The 16,593-nt window shown below is 37.6% G+C and overlaps 1 protein-coding gene across 2 annotated transcripts in view; it reads right to left on the bottom strand.

The window, feature by feature from the left end:
- PSME4 (proteasome activator subunit 4) overlaps window positions 1-16,593 on the bottom strand; it is a 71,879-nt gene that overhangs the window by 20,790 nt on the left and 34,496 nt on the right. For both annotated transcript variants that reach the window (XM_063327904.1, XM_063327905.1), the window contains 11 exons: window positions 16,226-16,321; window positions 6,406-6,461; window positions 5,178-5,234; window positions 4,933-4,988; window positions 4,753-4,851; window positions 4,191-4,253; window positions 3,942-4,037; window positions 2,976-3,107; window positions 1,308-1,517; window positions 450-586; window positions 72-125 (listed from right to left, as the gene is read on the bottom strand). In XM_063327904.1, coding sequence (XP_063183974.1) covers window positions 72-125; window positions 450-586; window positions 1,308-1,517; window positions 2,976-3,107; window positions 3,942-4,037; window positions 4,191-4,253; window positions 4,753-4,851; window positions 4,933-4,988; window positions 5,178-5,234; window positions 6,406-6,461; window positions 16,226-16,321 — 1,056 coding nt within the window. The remainder of the gene's footprint in view (window positions 1-71; window positions 126-449; window positions 587-1,307; window positions 1,518-2,975; window positions 3,108-3,941; window positions 4,038-4,190; window positions 4,254-4,752; window positions 4,852-4,932; window positions 4,989-5,177; window positions 5,235-6,405; window positions 6,462-16,225; window positions 16,322-16,593) is intronic.

The following is a 16,593-nucleotide window of genomic DNA, read 5'->3' as shown; positions in this document are numbered from 1 at the left end:
TGACATTTATTCACGTAGCCACCTTCAATTAACCTCCCAAAAATTTCTCATGCGCAGAAAGGGAGACTTACAGATTTCTTTGTTCCACACAGTCCAACAGCATGTTGACCAAATTTTCATAGTTTCTGAGGGAAAAAGAAGGAATCATCAACCAGACGCTACTGAGAGAATAATTTAAAAATAGAATAAAAGTTCCTCAACAAAAGGTGAGCGAAAGCAATACAGTAAATGCAACACAAACTCGGAGGACAAGGAAGAGGAGGAGAAAGGAAGGAAATATAAGCGTAGAGAAGAGGCTGCCAAGTCAGGAGAGAAGACACACCACAACAACCCTTGAACATTCTGAATTTGTTGAACTTAAGGTTTAGCTTTGCAATTTCGGATTGTTACATTTAATGTACAGTAAATACTAGGCAGTGCAAGCTTGTGTTAAGGGAACTTTAACTTACCGCAAAGCCTCAGCATTCTTTTCTTTCTGTCGCTGAATTCCTAACTGAATTTCTTCTGAACGAAGACCTGTGAAGTTTGAACTTGGATGTTCTGATTTTTGCAGCAAAACAGCTATCTTGGTGCATTTCTCTGGAACCTATTGGCAGAGAATGCAAAGATTTGGGACTGAGCAGCAATTTACAAGTTTTATTTATGTTTGTTTCTGATTCAAAATAAGGAGAGTTCAGAATAATATGAAGAGCGCAGAATTTCCCATCCACGTAAACAAATCCATGAAAAACTAGGGAAGACAGCTTTTGCGTTCACGCAGCAGAACTGTTTCTCCAAGTACACATTTTATTCTATTTTAAAATAAAAGTAAATGCAAACTTAAATATTTAAGTAAAGCATAAAAATTGTTTATAAAATAGTTTTATTAATTGGCACTCATGCTGAAAAATAAGTACCATGCCATTTAACCCACTGATTAGGCAAGAGGAAGCTGCGTAACGAGTGCTGTGCATTAGCACAGTGAGACAATATTACAAACATTTACAATGTTAATTTGATGACGCTGTCCCACCAACACACATCGTCACACCTGATCAGCATGACTCATACTAATTCACATTGAAAGGCAACTCAAACTTCCTTTCTGTAACAGGCTTCCTTAGAGGTTAACAAAATGTTACAAATTCCAATGGTATTATAGGAAGCTCTGTGACTTCAGCCTCAAAAATACAAGTCTACAGTCCTCTGTCACAGAAGTTGGAATGCGACCAACATCAGAACGCTACCTCGAATAATATACACGTCTCAAGCAATCAAATGCTCTCAGAATCCAAGACATTATCCCCAAGTGGCAATATGTCACTTACTGCAAAATCCAATCCAATTGTTTCATACTGCCTATGGATTTTTTCTGCTAGGTCATCAAAGAGTCTAACTATGGATGGTTTTTCCAAGGACATAGCTTTGCTAAGCCCAGAAGAAACAATCGCTGGCCACGTCTGCGCAATACAATCCCAATCGTGAAGATTTGCCAAACATACTCCACTGTGATTTCCAAGAAGACAATATAAGGCACCCTGTAAAATGAAAGATTTCATTTTAGAAAGTTTAAGCATTGTTCATATATAAGTGACATCTATCTACATAAGCATGCACCCACATAGAATAAAAATTAACCTTCACATTACCAAATCATTAATATGTACCATAAACATTCAGCTATGCAGCCTCATTGTCAAAATACCAAAGATTTTTCACAGAATCCTCTTCGTGCTAAAGAACCCTTTTAAGGAGATTGGAAGCCCTGCCCATCCACAGAATGGCTGACTGATTTCTGAATTACATTATAAAAGGAGATTATTCAATGATTAAGTACCACTCCTGGCCTTTCTGTGAACTTATGTTTGGGCTGCAGGCAAATCATTTGGGTGTTAACTAGGCGTCTGCAATGATGCAGACTGAAGAGGATGTGGACATGACACAACAAACCAGTTAACGTGACAGGTGATTGTGTGAGAAGTTGACAAGAGTTACAGGCAGTGAAACAAAGGGTCTGGATTTCACAGGTGATTAACGTGAGTTATATGAGAAATGGCCAAATTTCACAAGCAATTGGAAAGAAGTCTTGGGGACCTTTTGGAGAACAGAGTCTTACAAGAACAACAGCACATCAGCAATATCATATAGGCTAAGACTAGTTAGCAGTATCAGAAATACCAAATTCAGGTATGGTAGCAAATGCTTTAAGCGTAGCAAAACTGGAACCAATCATGAAAAAGTAACTAGGCGTGGGTTGCATATCTGGGAGGAGAGGGATGGAGAAAGGGAGGTTCAAGGATGGCATTAAAAAAATAATAATCGATAAACAAGAAAAGGGATACTGAGATATGCAAACAATGTAATCACATGCTGTCTGATAGTACATATCAGGCAGCTGGAGCACAATAATAAGCCATAGCTGTTTTTCTGACCATATGACAAGAGTCCAACTTGTCTCTGTGGCCAGGAGGACTGAGGAGGGTGCAGAGGAAGGAGGGGAGCATGATGCTTTTGAACACCTGGATGGATAGATTCCATCCTGGCATCACCGCGTCAGCACCGTTTCCAGGCCCGGCAGCATCAGCAATTAACCACCACTTCATAAAATTTCACCTGATTTACTGTAGCTTCTTTGGGTGATGAACTTTTTGTCCAGTTCATGCTGTTTTCTTATACTACTACAGAACTGCCTAATGAGTTTTACCACCTTGGACTATAACCTTTCAATTTCCATTTCATAATTTAAAAATAGATGTTAACATACATTGCTGTAATACCTGACCACACAATGAAATGAGGAACATCTATAAACACGAAATTTCTCTTGACAACTGATCTAGTCCAAATAATTCCTTACACTAGTCAAGCATAAGCTACGTACCATGAAAATACCAGAGTCACACTGATAAACAAGCAAATCCCACTTTCACCATTAAAAATTCTCCTATAATAGCACTTCAAGAGACAGACATGAAACAAAGTTAATGAGACAGTACTTTAAATTGCTTTTGAGTAACATCTTGCCGGTCTGGACGCAAGAATTCCAAAACCAAGGGAATGATATCTCTGCAACAAAAATTGTACGTTCCCAGGGCTGTGAAGAATGCTTGCTGAGCTTTACTTCTGACCTGTGGGAAGAGAGACATTACTAGAAAGTCTTCCGAACCAAAAATATACTACCAAACCCAACATTCTTATCCATTTCAGTTACTCATGTGCAGAGTTTTACATGATGTGTTTGTGCACAGGACAAAGTTATTTGTAGAAGGTTGTAAATAGCTGCTTCCCCTCACCCTTGCTCTCAGTTTATAGAAAGCCTACTCCTTGCTTCTAGCATTTACTTGAGAACAGCTACCAAGTTAAAGAAAATTCTTTATGTTGCCAGAACCAGTCAATGTGTTTTTAAGATAATTTGAAAAGCAAACAACTAGCATAACAAATGCAGTTAGAACTTCAAAGAGCCTGCAGACACTGCGGATGGATCTGAATTTATATACACACACAGAGCTCCCACCAGGCAAACAGTTCAGAATCCAACTATCAGCACGCTTGTTTTGTATATTTTTAGAACTAGGATGCCATTGTAGCTGCTTCCTAAAAGCAGACTTAGCATTCCAAAGAGCGTCATGAATCATATCATCACATCTAAAAAACCTCAAACTGGTATATTTGTATTAAATTTTTTAATTGAATTATTGTTTTTAGAAGCCTAGAGTAAAGCCCCTCAAAGATTTAAAATTTGTAACCTAAGTTGGCAGCCTCTCCACCCAGTTCAGTTTCTTATTTAACAAAGGGGCTTAAAGCAAAAACTATGCCAAAATTAGCAACTAATTTAAGTGAAATAAGTAAATATTTCACGTTGCCATGGAAATAAATTGAAAAGCGAAGATCTCAAAAACCTAACTTGAAGAGATCAACACACAAATTCTATACATTTCAGTTTAAAAGGGATTTTTCCTTACCTGACCGTATGAACTTGTGGACAAACACAAAAGATCTCTGATCATCTCCTGGTGGGAAGTTTTATATTCACAGCCTTCCATTGTTAGTGTTCTCAGCTAAATTGCACAGAAAACACAAAAAACAGATTGTTTTTACATTTCACATATGTAAGAGAAACACTAGTGCAGGATTATGGCATCTTTTGCTAAATGACAACATAACAAATCAGCTTTTCAAGGAGTCAGTGAAGATTTAAGTGAAAGTATTACCTCATGCTGCAACATAACTCTGTCAATCAGCAAAGCTCTGATATGCTGCTTCTTTCCTTGAAGCTGTAAACAAATACATAATTTGGTTTAGATTTCAGCATTCGTATTGGCAATCTGCACTGACTGAAATCCCCATGTACTCTTTTTCTTCTAGAAATAGGCAAATTTCATGTAGAAATTCTTCTTGGCAGACAACTTGGATTATTTGTGCACTGGTAAAGTTTTTAATTTGCCTATTACTCTGTAAGCAAAAGGAAGGTCTTGCCACAGGAATTTCTGAGTTAACAAGGACCACAACGGAGCATCATGACAAATCTCAGACTTTGGTCCAAGGATGTATGCAAACTGAGGGTTACTACAAATCAGAAATGTCAAGTTATTTACTCATAAGACTTCCAAATAAAGGTACAAAAGCACTGCAAAACAATATTATTATCAAGGAATTAGATTTCAAGATTATGAAAACTGATTAGGACAGTAAAGAAAATAAAAAAAAAGTCTTTCTGAACATTAGGAACTATTTCCATCCTTCACCTAAGCTTTACAGAGAAAAATCACTGACCCTGTTCTCCATTGATTTTTTCACTAGAGTAAAGCTTTTCCACCGTGAATCAAACTCATGCTTGTGAGACCCTTGGAACTGTAAAACATCACTAATAATCTGTAGAAAGAAAAAGATGACAAAGAGTGATTATTTTGCAAAACAAAATATTGTCTTAAGTATCACAAGTTGTAAGTATACCTTTATTATTAGAAATAAAGACTTGGTATCATCTTCTGAATTATCAAGTATATAGCCTGCAATTGGAAGAAAAATAACTTATTATCACACAGGGAAAGAGCTTTAAAAATTAACAATAGTTTTATTTCTACAAAGCTTATATTTAAGAATTATAGGCAAAGTAAACAAAACAAGTTTCTCATCTATAAGATTATACTTAAAAGCACAACACAGTACTTTTTAGACACAGAAGTGGTTAAACTTACGCAGCAACTTCCTTGTAACCCTTGCAATTGTTTCTCGATAATTCTCTCTTGATAAATCTACAAAAAAACCCCAACATATTCTCTTTATTATACAATAGCATAAAAAGCAATTTATAGAGAAGCAAACCAGTGGGACGCCAGAGGAGACTACTCAGAAATGGCAGTATGGACTATTATAAAAACAACCACCTTGTTATATCTAAGGACACCACTCTCATAGGGCCTGCGTTTGTTCATCGAGCCAACAGTATGGTTTTTCATAGGTACATAAACTTCATCTGCTCTGACAGTTAGGTTCATTTCTAATCACAGATTGAGGCAGAGTATTTAGCATATGAAAAATGAGTAACACATTAAGCAGGACAAAAACCAAATCAATAGAATACAAATTTTACGTATCAGGTGATCAAGCCAGTAAGAGACTGGGGACTTACTCCCCTTCAATACATGGAGGGGAACAGACATTCCTAATCTAAACGACAAAAAATGCAGAAGCAAGAAGGATCAATGATACAAGCAGTTAAAGGTTGGACTTGATGATCTTAAAGGTCCCTTCCAACCTCAGCAATTCTATGATTCTATGATTCTAAGCAGCCTCCTTGGAAAGTTTTAAACCAGGAAAATCTTATTTGCTGCAAGAGACCACTAAATAAATGCCCATTCTCTATTACAAACTCGCCACTTGCAAGCTAATGGACCAGATTTTAGAAGTATATTAAAGCACCTAAAATTATTTAATAGTCCAATAAGCAGTTACTGTGTGCCCCAGTTCCTCATTTAAATAACCCATCTTCACTTGGAAGATGGTTAAGAATACACACAAAGCCTGAAAAATGCAGTTTTCTTCTCAAGGAGCCAACATAGCCTTTAGCAGTTTATGCCTTGATTCCTTCTGTCTCTCAAGTGCAGTCCTTGGGTGATGGGTCTTGCTTCCAGCACCTCTCATCTATGTGGAAATACGTGGGTCCAACCATTCTGACCTGGGGGTTGGATCTGAGCTCCCGTTCCCAGCTATATCACTGCAGCACGTTTGTACCTTGCATACCATCACTGAAGATGAAACAGTGTGTACTCAAGAACTTCTGTGTTGGCCAGAAAAGCCCATTTAATATAAAGAGAAGAGTCAAAATTATGGTCTCAAAAAGAACCTACTGCTTTTATAGCAGGAAAAAAAAAAGAATGAAAACAACACTTACAACCTGTCCAAACAGAATTAGGATCTACTTACCATATTCAACACCAGTGTACAGTTTTGTCTCTTCCAAAGACACCAGACTTGGGACTCTGCATGAAAACAAACCAAGTATTACTACACATTATGGAAATCATTGACTATGTGAATTTAATTGACATTTAATTTCATGCCAGTAGTGCCAAAGTTGTTCGGATTTACTAATAGTATGCCTCACTTCTAATATTTATAAATCAATCATACTTATTGGTCAGATTGTTTGTCAGAGCCAAGTTCACCGTAAGGACACCACCTTGAACACAGAATCTTGATTTCTCGTTTAACGGTACCTCATCAGTTCTATTAAACAGCCTGAAATCCGGTCTCACTGTCAAACCTATGAACTCACTCATCAAAACAAGCATGGCTCCTAGTCGCCTTAGTCTAGGAAGGACAGGGGAATTCGACTGCTGAGGGAGAATCCTTTCCTGACCAGTTAAGCTGATGAAGCTTTTCTGACTTTGATCCTTTCTTTTTATAGAGAAAAGAAATGTACCCATTATCTACAGAAGTCATATGTATTGCTATATGAAGTTCACTATTAATAACCATATCAAAAAATAAAGCCGTGCTTCTTCCAGGATTTGGGTCAAACATATCTATTCAAAATATTTTTTTAGAAGTGAATTCTTAGTCTTTGTGGATTTGCTTTTATGTAATCATGCACAAAAATACAGACTGCAATATCATATGTCAATGAATTTAGAAGACAATTTAGGAACATATCCTACATACACTCGGGGGTTCTGTGGTTTTTGGATTTTTTTTTTCATTTTATTTTGGTTTGATTGTATGTTGTTTTTGAGATTTTTTTTTTAAACCTACAATCTCACCCCTAAAAATTAAGGTAGACAAATCAAGCTTTCAAGGACAAAATACACCAGTGTATTATATTAAACAAATAGCATCAACAAGTAATCACTATAAAAATAATCACATAAAATTGCATTGACAGCATAATCAGAACAAACAAAGCTAAGTGAAGCAATGTGAATTTACTCCTATTATAAATGCTAAATAACACACCAGAAAACACTATAGATTCTATATCTGAACATGAGGTATGAGATACTAAAATAAACTTTCAGATTTCAGGCAATGTCAAACTTCTATCTGTCAGAACCAAAAATAAGGGTCATGTTCCTCCTGTAAAAATGAACACATTAAAACACGAGCGCTACAATTATTGTGCCATTTAGATGAAGGAAAAAAAACTTGCAAACAAAAATTAGGTAAACTGACTTTGCAACCCTTGTAACAGTCACATCTGCGTTGACAAAAATCAAACCGAAATGTCTTTTTCTTGATTTAGACATCAAGAAGTCAAGTCTTAATTTAATTTTCCTCATATTTCTGGTAGCAGTAGGTTAACTTGAAAATAAGCCATTCCAAAAGTCTTCCCACTTTTTTTGCCCAAAAATACTCAGCACTGGCATAGGTGCTTAAGCTATAACTTGGCCACCAATACAATTTTCAAAATATTCAACACCAATCCAGTACTTTGGTTCTGAATAAATAAATAAAAAGTTTTTACGGTCTCACACACTCGCTCTTTTAGAATAATCTCCATGACTGATTTCAAAAGTGTTTGCTATGTATTTCTCCCAGATCAGATCTTTCCAATTGGGAAGATACAAAGAGGTGATATTTTTGGAATTAACATCGGGGGGGGGAGAGGGAGGTGGGGAGGAAGGGGGTGAAAGTGTGAACCTCCCTACCCCAAATACTATTACGTCTTAAAAAAAGAAAGTAACAGACAAATCCAACAACCTCAGGCAGCTAGACATTAAGGAATTGCTCTTTTTTTTTTTTTTGGTACAGTATGCTGGATATGTTGACAGGTAAATGAGCTTTTATTATATTTTAATGTATTTTTACCCTAAAACATTTTCCCCTGATATAAATTAAATACACTAATTAAGTTCGCATAAGGTTTTCCTACCTATGAGACAAGGAAAATTAAAGTGCAATTTCCCCGGTTTTCCCTCAGATAGTCTGCAGAAAGATTACAAATCTTTGCGCTTCTTTTCCACTCTGAGCAAAACGCGTTCAACTGTTCTTTACCAGCTAACCAAGTTCCAAACAAAATCTCTACTATTTAAAACAAGGCAAAAACAACACTCCAAGCTCTCTCTACACTTCAGCTTCCTGAGGAAACCAGGCATAACAACCGAACGCATAGTATAGAGCAATCAAGAACTCGCCTGGTATAGTCCTTACATTCACCGCGACATTACTCCACAGACAGAATCATTTATTTCAGCAAGGCTACTAACAGGATGAAAATATATTCAAAATCCAACAAAGTTTTACAGTTGGCCCACAAACTAAGATTCATGCTAGTAATATTCAGCATAGTAAGTGTCAGACACTAAGCCAGAGAAAAATCTGTTTTACTTCGTACACACAAAAGGAAGGAGGCATAAAACATTTTTCTTAACTTCAGCCAATACTTATATAGCAAGACTCTTCACAGCAAGGCTTCATACAATGTACAAATAATACTGTGCTTCATTCTGTACCAACAGTTTTCAACACAAAATCAAGAAGAAAACTTAAGAACAAAGAGTATCCAAAATCATAGCTCAAACAGAAATCCCAATTAAACAGAACTTCGAAGACTTCACTCCCTTATTTGCCACAGTACAAAAACTAAAGCACGTTTATTGTCGAAAACCTGACGCACTACGTTTTTCAACTTCCTGACGTTTTACAGAGCACTTTATTCAAGTCTCCGTGTATATATTGCTCAGTATATAAGTACAGTTCAGCAATGAGACACGGCTTTTCAGAAAGAAATAACTTTTAGCATCACTCCACTGAACCAACTGCAGAAGAATTTTTTTCTAATTGCAAAAAAACCCCCATGCCATGTTAAGGACTACATCAAGGGCTGCAGTAACCTATTTTGACATGTAAGATTAAGAGACAACAGTGGGAAGGTGAACAAGGACAAAACAGGGTTACTCACCGTGGAGGAGTAACTGTTTCCTTTTCTGTGTGCAGCTCCCCCAGCAGAGCTGGGAAGTTTCCTGGAGATGCCAAGAGAGGTTAGCTAGCCCTGCCCCTCAGCATACGATATCACATCCTTACACAGTTAAAAGAAGTGGTCTTATCCTTGACCTGTAGGCTGAGCATCTTCAGTGAAAGAACATTAAGAAAGCTCCTACCAATGTCTGTAGCTAGAGTAGAGCAATACGGCATCCTAACCACTGTATTTAAGAAAAAGACAAAAAATGGATGTTCTCTGAGTAACCCTGTTTTTACTTCCCTAAATGAGCTGCTTAAGCGTTACCTCGTTAATAAGTAGACTGCAAGGAAGGGAAGGGGAACTCAACTGAACATCAGTGAAAGATTTCTCAATCTCAGAGAGCTTTATACTGTCTGCATTTGAAATAATCCTTATTTGCACACCATTGCAGTCATCATAACAAAAGGACATTGATATCACTTACAATTACAGTGGCCCCTTAAGAAAAAGGGTAGACAGAAGCATCGTGTATACCTGCACCCATCTTGCGTGGCACAGCAACTATTACACTGTGTTTCTGCAGGCGCAGAAAAAACTGTGTATCCCTTTTTTCCCCCAATTACGTCACAATAACTCCCCACAGCCCTGAGTCTCTGGCTTTGAACACCTTAATTCAGCCACAAAAAACTACCGCTGTCATAAAGGATTGCTCCTCACAACCTCTGGCAACCTCCTCAACTCTTCTTTTCCCTTCCCCTTGTAACTATCCATTTTGCATTAGAAAAGTAATTCACAGAACACAGCTGAAATCAACGGCTCCTCTGCCACGAAGAACACTATGTGGAATAATAATATAAACACACACTATTGAGTCATGCAATAGTCTTCTATTAATTTGTTATTCAGGGCACATCAGAAGAGAATTCATTCATCCTCCAAAAAAGATGAAGTTTCAATTCCTTCCTACTTACAGGCTAAAAATAAAAAGTCACCAGCAGGTGACATTTATTAAAGCTCTATCTGCTACTGAAATACAACTATTTTTTTTAAATTCTGACAAATTTCACTTTTGCAGTTTATTTGTGCATGGATTGTGCACAAATTTCTTTTCTACTGAATTGCCTATCTCTTCCCTAAACACCTGCTCATGTATGAAACATTCACAGTAACCCTAAGCATTTAAAATTGCTGTTTTCAGAAGGATATAAATTTTTTAAATCATTCAGGTAAAACACACATGGGAATTTTGTTCCCAAAACTGGGAAGAAAATAAAAATTGCAAAGTACACATAAGAACTGCTTGGTCTCCAAAAAAGTTGTAGCACTGTGAAACCTAAACCTTTTGTGCTCAAGCTCACTAAACGAGGAAATCACTCTTTAAGCACTTCACAGCAGCTATGCTGACGTGTATACTGAGTTTGTGTACGTACACACACACGCAGAGTGTATACTTTTGGGTATACTGAGCATACCCAAATCAAGTGTTGGTCAATTTAACAATGTGTTTTCTGTACCAAATATATCACCTTTCCATTCAGAGACTACCAGTCATCAAAAGATAAAAAAAAAAGGAATAAGAGAAACTAATGAATCAACATGAAAACATTAACCTAGATTGACAGGAGATTCAAGAAGGTTTGTGCCAATGTACACACTTGTAGATAAACAGAAGTTCTGAAACCTTTACTCTAACCAGTATTTATTAAGCCGTGAAAATAAGGGCACAATTTGACCCTAACAAGGAAAGCATACCAGACGAACGCTGGGGAATTTTATTCAGTTTCAGTTTTATCAAACAATAAATAAAAATTAAATAAAGAAGAAACCAACACAAAAACTTTGTATATTAACTATTCAAGAAGCAAATCTATTTTCAATAGCTAATAAATAAAATGACACAAACTGCTGAGACATAAGCCAGACTATTTTTGACAAGGAGAGATGAAGAAAGACATTTTAAAATCATTGGGTACTCTCAGGTATTTGACACTGAGGAACAAAAAAAAAAAAGCCACCTTTAAAAGTCCATAGAAATGGACTAAGCAACTTCTCACAAAACTTTTAAAGATTAAAAGTTTCTCTAAGTGAACAGTGCGATAGACTTTTAAGCATTATTTCCATGCAATGATGCTGATGAACTGTAATACACTGTCTATAATAAAACAAAACAGAATCCTGGGTTAAAAGTACTAGTACCGTAAAACATAGTAGTCTCCACATGACTGGAGAGGCCTTATATTTGCAACAGCTCTATTTTCCTACTGTAGAAGTAACTTCAACAGGATTATAGCAACAACAAAACACCAAGCAGCAAACAGCTACTATGGTAGCGAAAAGCAGTCTCATGCATCGATCTCTACAATTTATTTTAAAGCAGAAAGGTTTAGAACTTCAATCCAGATTCACTCGTTTTCCCTCTCAAAACAGTACTTACAACTTTTGTTATAGTCTCATCCCTCTAGAAGACTACCATGTTTGTGTAATACCGTGATTTAAAATGCATCCATCCATCCAAAAAAACCCAAACCTTGCATCTGAAGCATGGGAGTTTTATGCAACAACATAGGTCAACTATGACAACCAAAAATGAAATAAGCATTTGGCCAGCTTGTGATATCTGTGGCATACAGTCGATATATAATTTTCATAATTATTTTTCCCCTATTACTTAGGCAAAAAAAATCCTACTTCCTCCCTCAGTCAAGTCATCTTGCTTCGTCACTGTTATGACTGAGTCACTTAAATTCATGATCAAAGCAGGTACAGTGGTTTCATGCAGTTACATCCTGCTCCTAACGAAGAGAGCAGCCTTTCTCCCTTGCTCCTGCCACTGCCTTCCCCTGCCTGTCACCCCAAGCAAGGTTGCAAACAGACCCCCAAAACAATGTTGGCAAATATTTGGGTAGCTTTCAATTATCAAACAGAAAAATACACCTCCTGTGTTTGGGGAAAAGTATCTTGGTGGCAGGAGCAGCCTACAGGCAGGTAAGAGTTCACAGTACTAACTGAACCATCATATCTAGCTCACCATCCCAACACACACACAGTTTTGAAGTTCATTCTACCCACATATTTCTTTTGCTGAGGTTCAAATTACATAGCTCCAGGCTCTCCCCCATCTACATGGCTTTCCTTTCATTCAGTAAGCAGGCTAGAGGATTATGAAGGAACAAATACTCGTTGTCTGGCTTTCTTAGCAAGAATCTTCAGGTATCCTTAACCATCAAGATGAAGGAAAATCTAGCAGTTACGCCTACTCAGCTCTACTTTACAGTCAGCACATATAACAACACCGTACTACGTGGTGTGTGATCAGCTATGGTTCATTGGAGTTAAGTGGCGTAGGAGGTATCTGACAAGAAAACTCCTGTGCCAGTTTGTTTTAGAACTACATGTAAAAAAATTTAAACTTAAACGCATCAAGCCATTTACCAACACCTGCATTCAGAAATATATTGCCATGTTAGGACACTGAATGTCATCACCACTAGAGGTGGTTAGATTCACTAACTGTGAATACACAGTACTTAAAATAAGGGCATTCTGGGTAACTGACTTACTCACTGTCAAATACATTTCAAATCTGAGTGCTTTATGTGCATTCCCAATATATCTAATGGGAACAGGCTTGGGAATGGGAACTGGTGTCTTATCAAAAAAAAAAATAAATCCCAGGAACTCCTCACACAATAACCATTATGATCAAACTTTTTTCCCCTGTTTTAATAACAAGTTCATCAAAAGACACCTCCTACATTCAAAACCGGATATAATTTTATGGATATATGGGATAGAAAACAGTATTGACAGGAACCTGTTTAATAGTGCTTTAGAAATCAAAAGATAGCTCCCTCATCACAAATATTCCAGTTACTTCTTGGGGAAAAAAGAAGAGGGAATAAGGCAGCAGAGAGGACATCTTCCTTCGTGGTACCATTCCCTTCTGTGACCCTTGCTTACGTACAGTAACCCATTAAAACAGAATATTAATCTCATAAGAAGCAATGTTAGAATGAACATCATCTGTCCTGGATGGATCAACTCCGCCTAATCTCTCAGGATGCTAAATTGATATTGACCTTTGTAACTGTTCTTGCTAAGTAAGTTGAATAAACTGACACGGATCTAACATTTAATTGATACGAAGTGCAACAGGATCTCTTTAAGTATTTAGTCCACCTTACTAGGCCAAACTAAAACCCACTGCGCACAAATTCACTCTGCTTCCCTCAGACTGTCTCCTTCATTAAAAATCCATGTTCCATTTCTGATAATTCAAATCATACAAAGAGTAAGAACTAAAGTTTACTTAAAATTCATTCAACTTTGGCGGGCAAATTCCGGAGTCCTGTGTAAAGTCACTGAAAAGATAAATTGCTTTAACTGTTTTTAAAAAGCCTTAATGTAAACGTAAAGTTTGGATGCAAGACGTTCTTCATGGTGGGCAGAAGATATTTCATCAATATGCACAGTCTGTCCAAAACCAGGTAATGATGGATTCTGAAGCTCTGCAGACATTTAGTAGAATGAACTATTGAGTTCCAATATGATGAGAAAAGTCTGATTTTGATTTCTTCAGTAACAAATTGATTTCAGCATGGTTTCATGTAAAGTGTCGGAATTTAATAAGGCAGCACTAACAGAATGAAGCAAATCTGCCATGAAATATACAAGTGACTCAGAAGTTGATTATAATCTAACATCTTAATTTGTACATTGGGAATTTACAGACCTTGCCCAATAACATAAAAAGATAACTCTAAACACCCCACACCAAAACAAAACCAGAGCATCAAGAAGAGTGTGGCCAGCATGTCAAGGGAGGTCATCCTCCCCCTCTACTCTGCCCTGGTGAGGCCGCACCTGGAGTACTATGTCCAGTTCTGGGCTCCCCGGTTCAAGAAGGACAGGGAACTGCTGGAGTGGGTGCAGCAAAGGGCTACCAAGATGAGGAGGGGACTGGAACACCTCTCTTACGAAGAAAGACTGAGGGATTTGGGTCTCTTCAGTCTGGAAAAAAGACGGCTGAAGAGGGACCTTATCAACACTTGTAAATACTTCAAGGGTGGGCGTCAGGAGGATGGGGCCAGGCTCTTTTCAGTGGTGCCCAGCAACAGGACAAGAGGTAATGGGCACAAACTTGAGCATAGGAAGTTCCACCTAAACATGAGGAGGAACTTCTTTCCTTTGAGGGCAGCAGAGCATTGGAACAGGCTGCCCAGAGAGGTGGTGGAGTCTCCTGCTCTGGAGACATCCAAAACCCGCCTGGACGCGTTCCTGTGCAACCTGCTGTAGGTGACCCTGCTCTGGCAGGGGGGCTGAACTAGATGGTCTCCAGAGGTCCCTTCCAATCCCTATTATTCTGTGATTCTGTGACTGCCTACATGTACACAGTCTAATGACAGCTGCAATTCACTTCTCCATAGCTGGTGAGGTTCCTTCTTCTGCCAAATGAAGCTTCCATTATTGACAGTCAGATAGCCTAAACAAGGGTACAAAACTACTTACTCTTACACGGGTGTTTCTTCCTTTAATAGATTACCATAGCTACAACAGATTTGTAGCCCTGTATTTTGAAGTTCAAGGCATCTCCTTTGAAGGACCAACACCAGAAACTCTGTCCCTGAACCCATGAACCACATGAACTGCCAGTGTCTAGTGATTGCTGCCTAATGGATGCCAGGGCAGGATTCAGACAGAATCAAGAAGCAATGCTAACATGGTCCCACATTTTCCAATATGGACCAGCAGCACATTGCTGGTATAGGAACAGTCAATGCCTCCTGCAAACTGTTGGAGTCCTTATTTTAGAAGACAGTCATAGTCAGCCTGAATGCCCTGCACTGCCTCTAACTAAAAGATTACTTCCTTTTACCCAATGGTAAAAGATGGCCTCTTCAAAGCTCTCCAGCTTAACAAATATCTTAACATACACTGAAGAGGAGCCTCCCCCACTGTACAAGAAGCTCTCAGAAGCTAAGCACCTGAAGTAATGTGTCTGAGATTATCAGTGTTCCTTGGCACTTTTAGTAGCTGGCACTTGGGGAAAAATATCACAGCAACAACTTTATAGTCACCAAATACAGACTCCGGCCATAAGCTTAATTGAAACCCTCTGTATTTTAAACATGATATATAACAAGAATACTGAGATCAAACTCATAATTGCCTCTGATGTTAATATTTCAACATACTTTCTTAAAGAAGTCAAAGCTAAAAGTAGCAACTCCATCTATTCAAAAATAGTCTGTTTTAAAGCCTGAACTACCGTAATGTGAAAGTTCCTATTACTTCCAAATGAAAGTTTACTCAAGTGTTTTTGCTAGAGTTTTACTGTATGCCAGCAGCAGTAGCCAGGTTCTGCTGTGACATTATTCACAGGGGTCTGAGCATTCAAACAGGATTTACTTCCTGTTTTATTAGGAGAAAACAGCCAGCAAGAAGTTAAGTTCAGAATGTTTATGACTTTATTTATTTGGCATGACGGGAACATTAGAAAGACGGAATGCACTATGGTTTGAACGCTTCTTTTAGAGGAGGGGAAACACATAAATAAATGTCTAGCTTCCATTTCCTTTACATAAAGTCGCATCAGCAATGCAGTGCCATCACCTACCTTTTTTAGACATTTTCAGTCTTGCACGAAAAATATCACTTATTCTTTCACGTTTTAAGTACTCAAATGTTTCTGTAAGTCACTATTTCAAGTTTCTGTATCCTTATACTACTGTGAGAGTTCCTTAAAAATAGTCACTAGAAGCAGATGTGTGATAATAGCAATAAGCACTAAAAAGCAGTATGAATATAATTGCTAAGAATGTTTGTGATATAATAAATTTTACTTACAGATGAGCCACCCTTTCTCCTTTTAGAGGAGGCAGAATGTTCCCAGAACCAATCAAGCAGTTGTGCACGATAGCAAGGCACTGCTGCACATCATCTCTTAAACAAAGAAGAAAACCAGATTACTTATCTGTTAAATGCTTGAAAAATACAAGTGATAAACCATATATTTTGGTGAAGTTTTATAAAAGCCCTTTTCTTTAGCTATATCACTTCTAAACACAAGAGGGAGCATTACAGAAATCAATCACTTTTTGATTTTTGATCCAACCTAATTCTATTACAGAACTCCAGCATTCGACTTTGCTTTCTGAAAAATTTGTTTTGGAGATTTTTTGAGATTTCACATTCGGAAACAGAAGGAAATATCA

The sequence above is a fragment of the Chroicocephalus ridibundus genome, chromosome 3 (genome assembly GCF_963924245.1).
Source record: "Chroicocephalus ridibundus chromosome 3, bChrRid1.1, whole genome shotgun sequence".
Lineage (NCBI taxonomy): Eukaryota > Metazoa > Chordata > Aves > Charadriiformes > Laridae > Chroicocephalus > Chroicocephalus ridibundus.
Note: the sequence above shows the minus strand (reverse complement) of the source record. Positions and strands in the feature narration are given on the sequence as shown.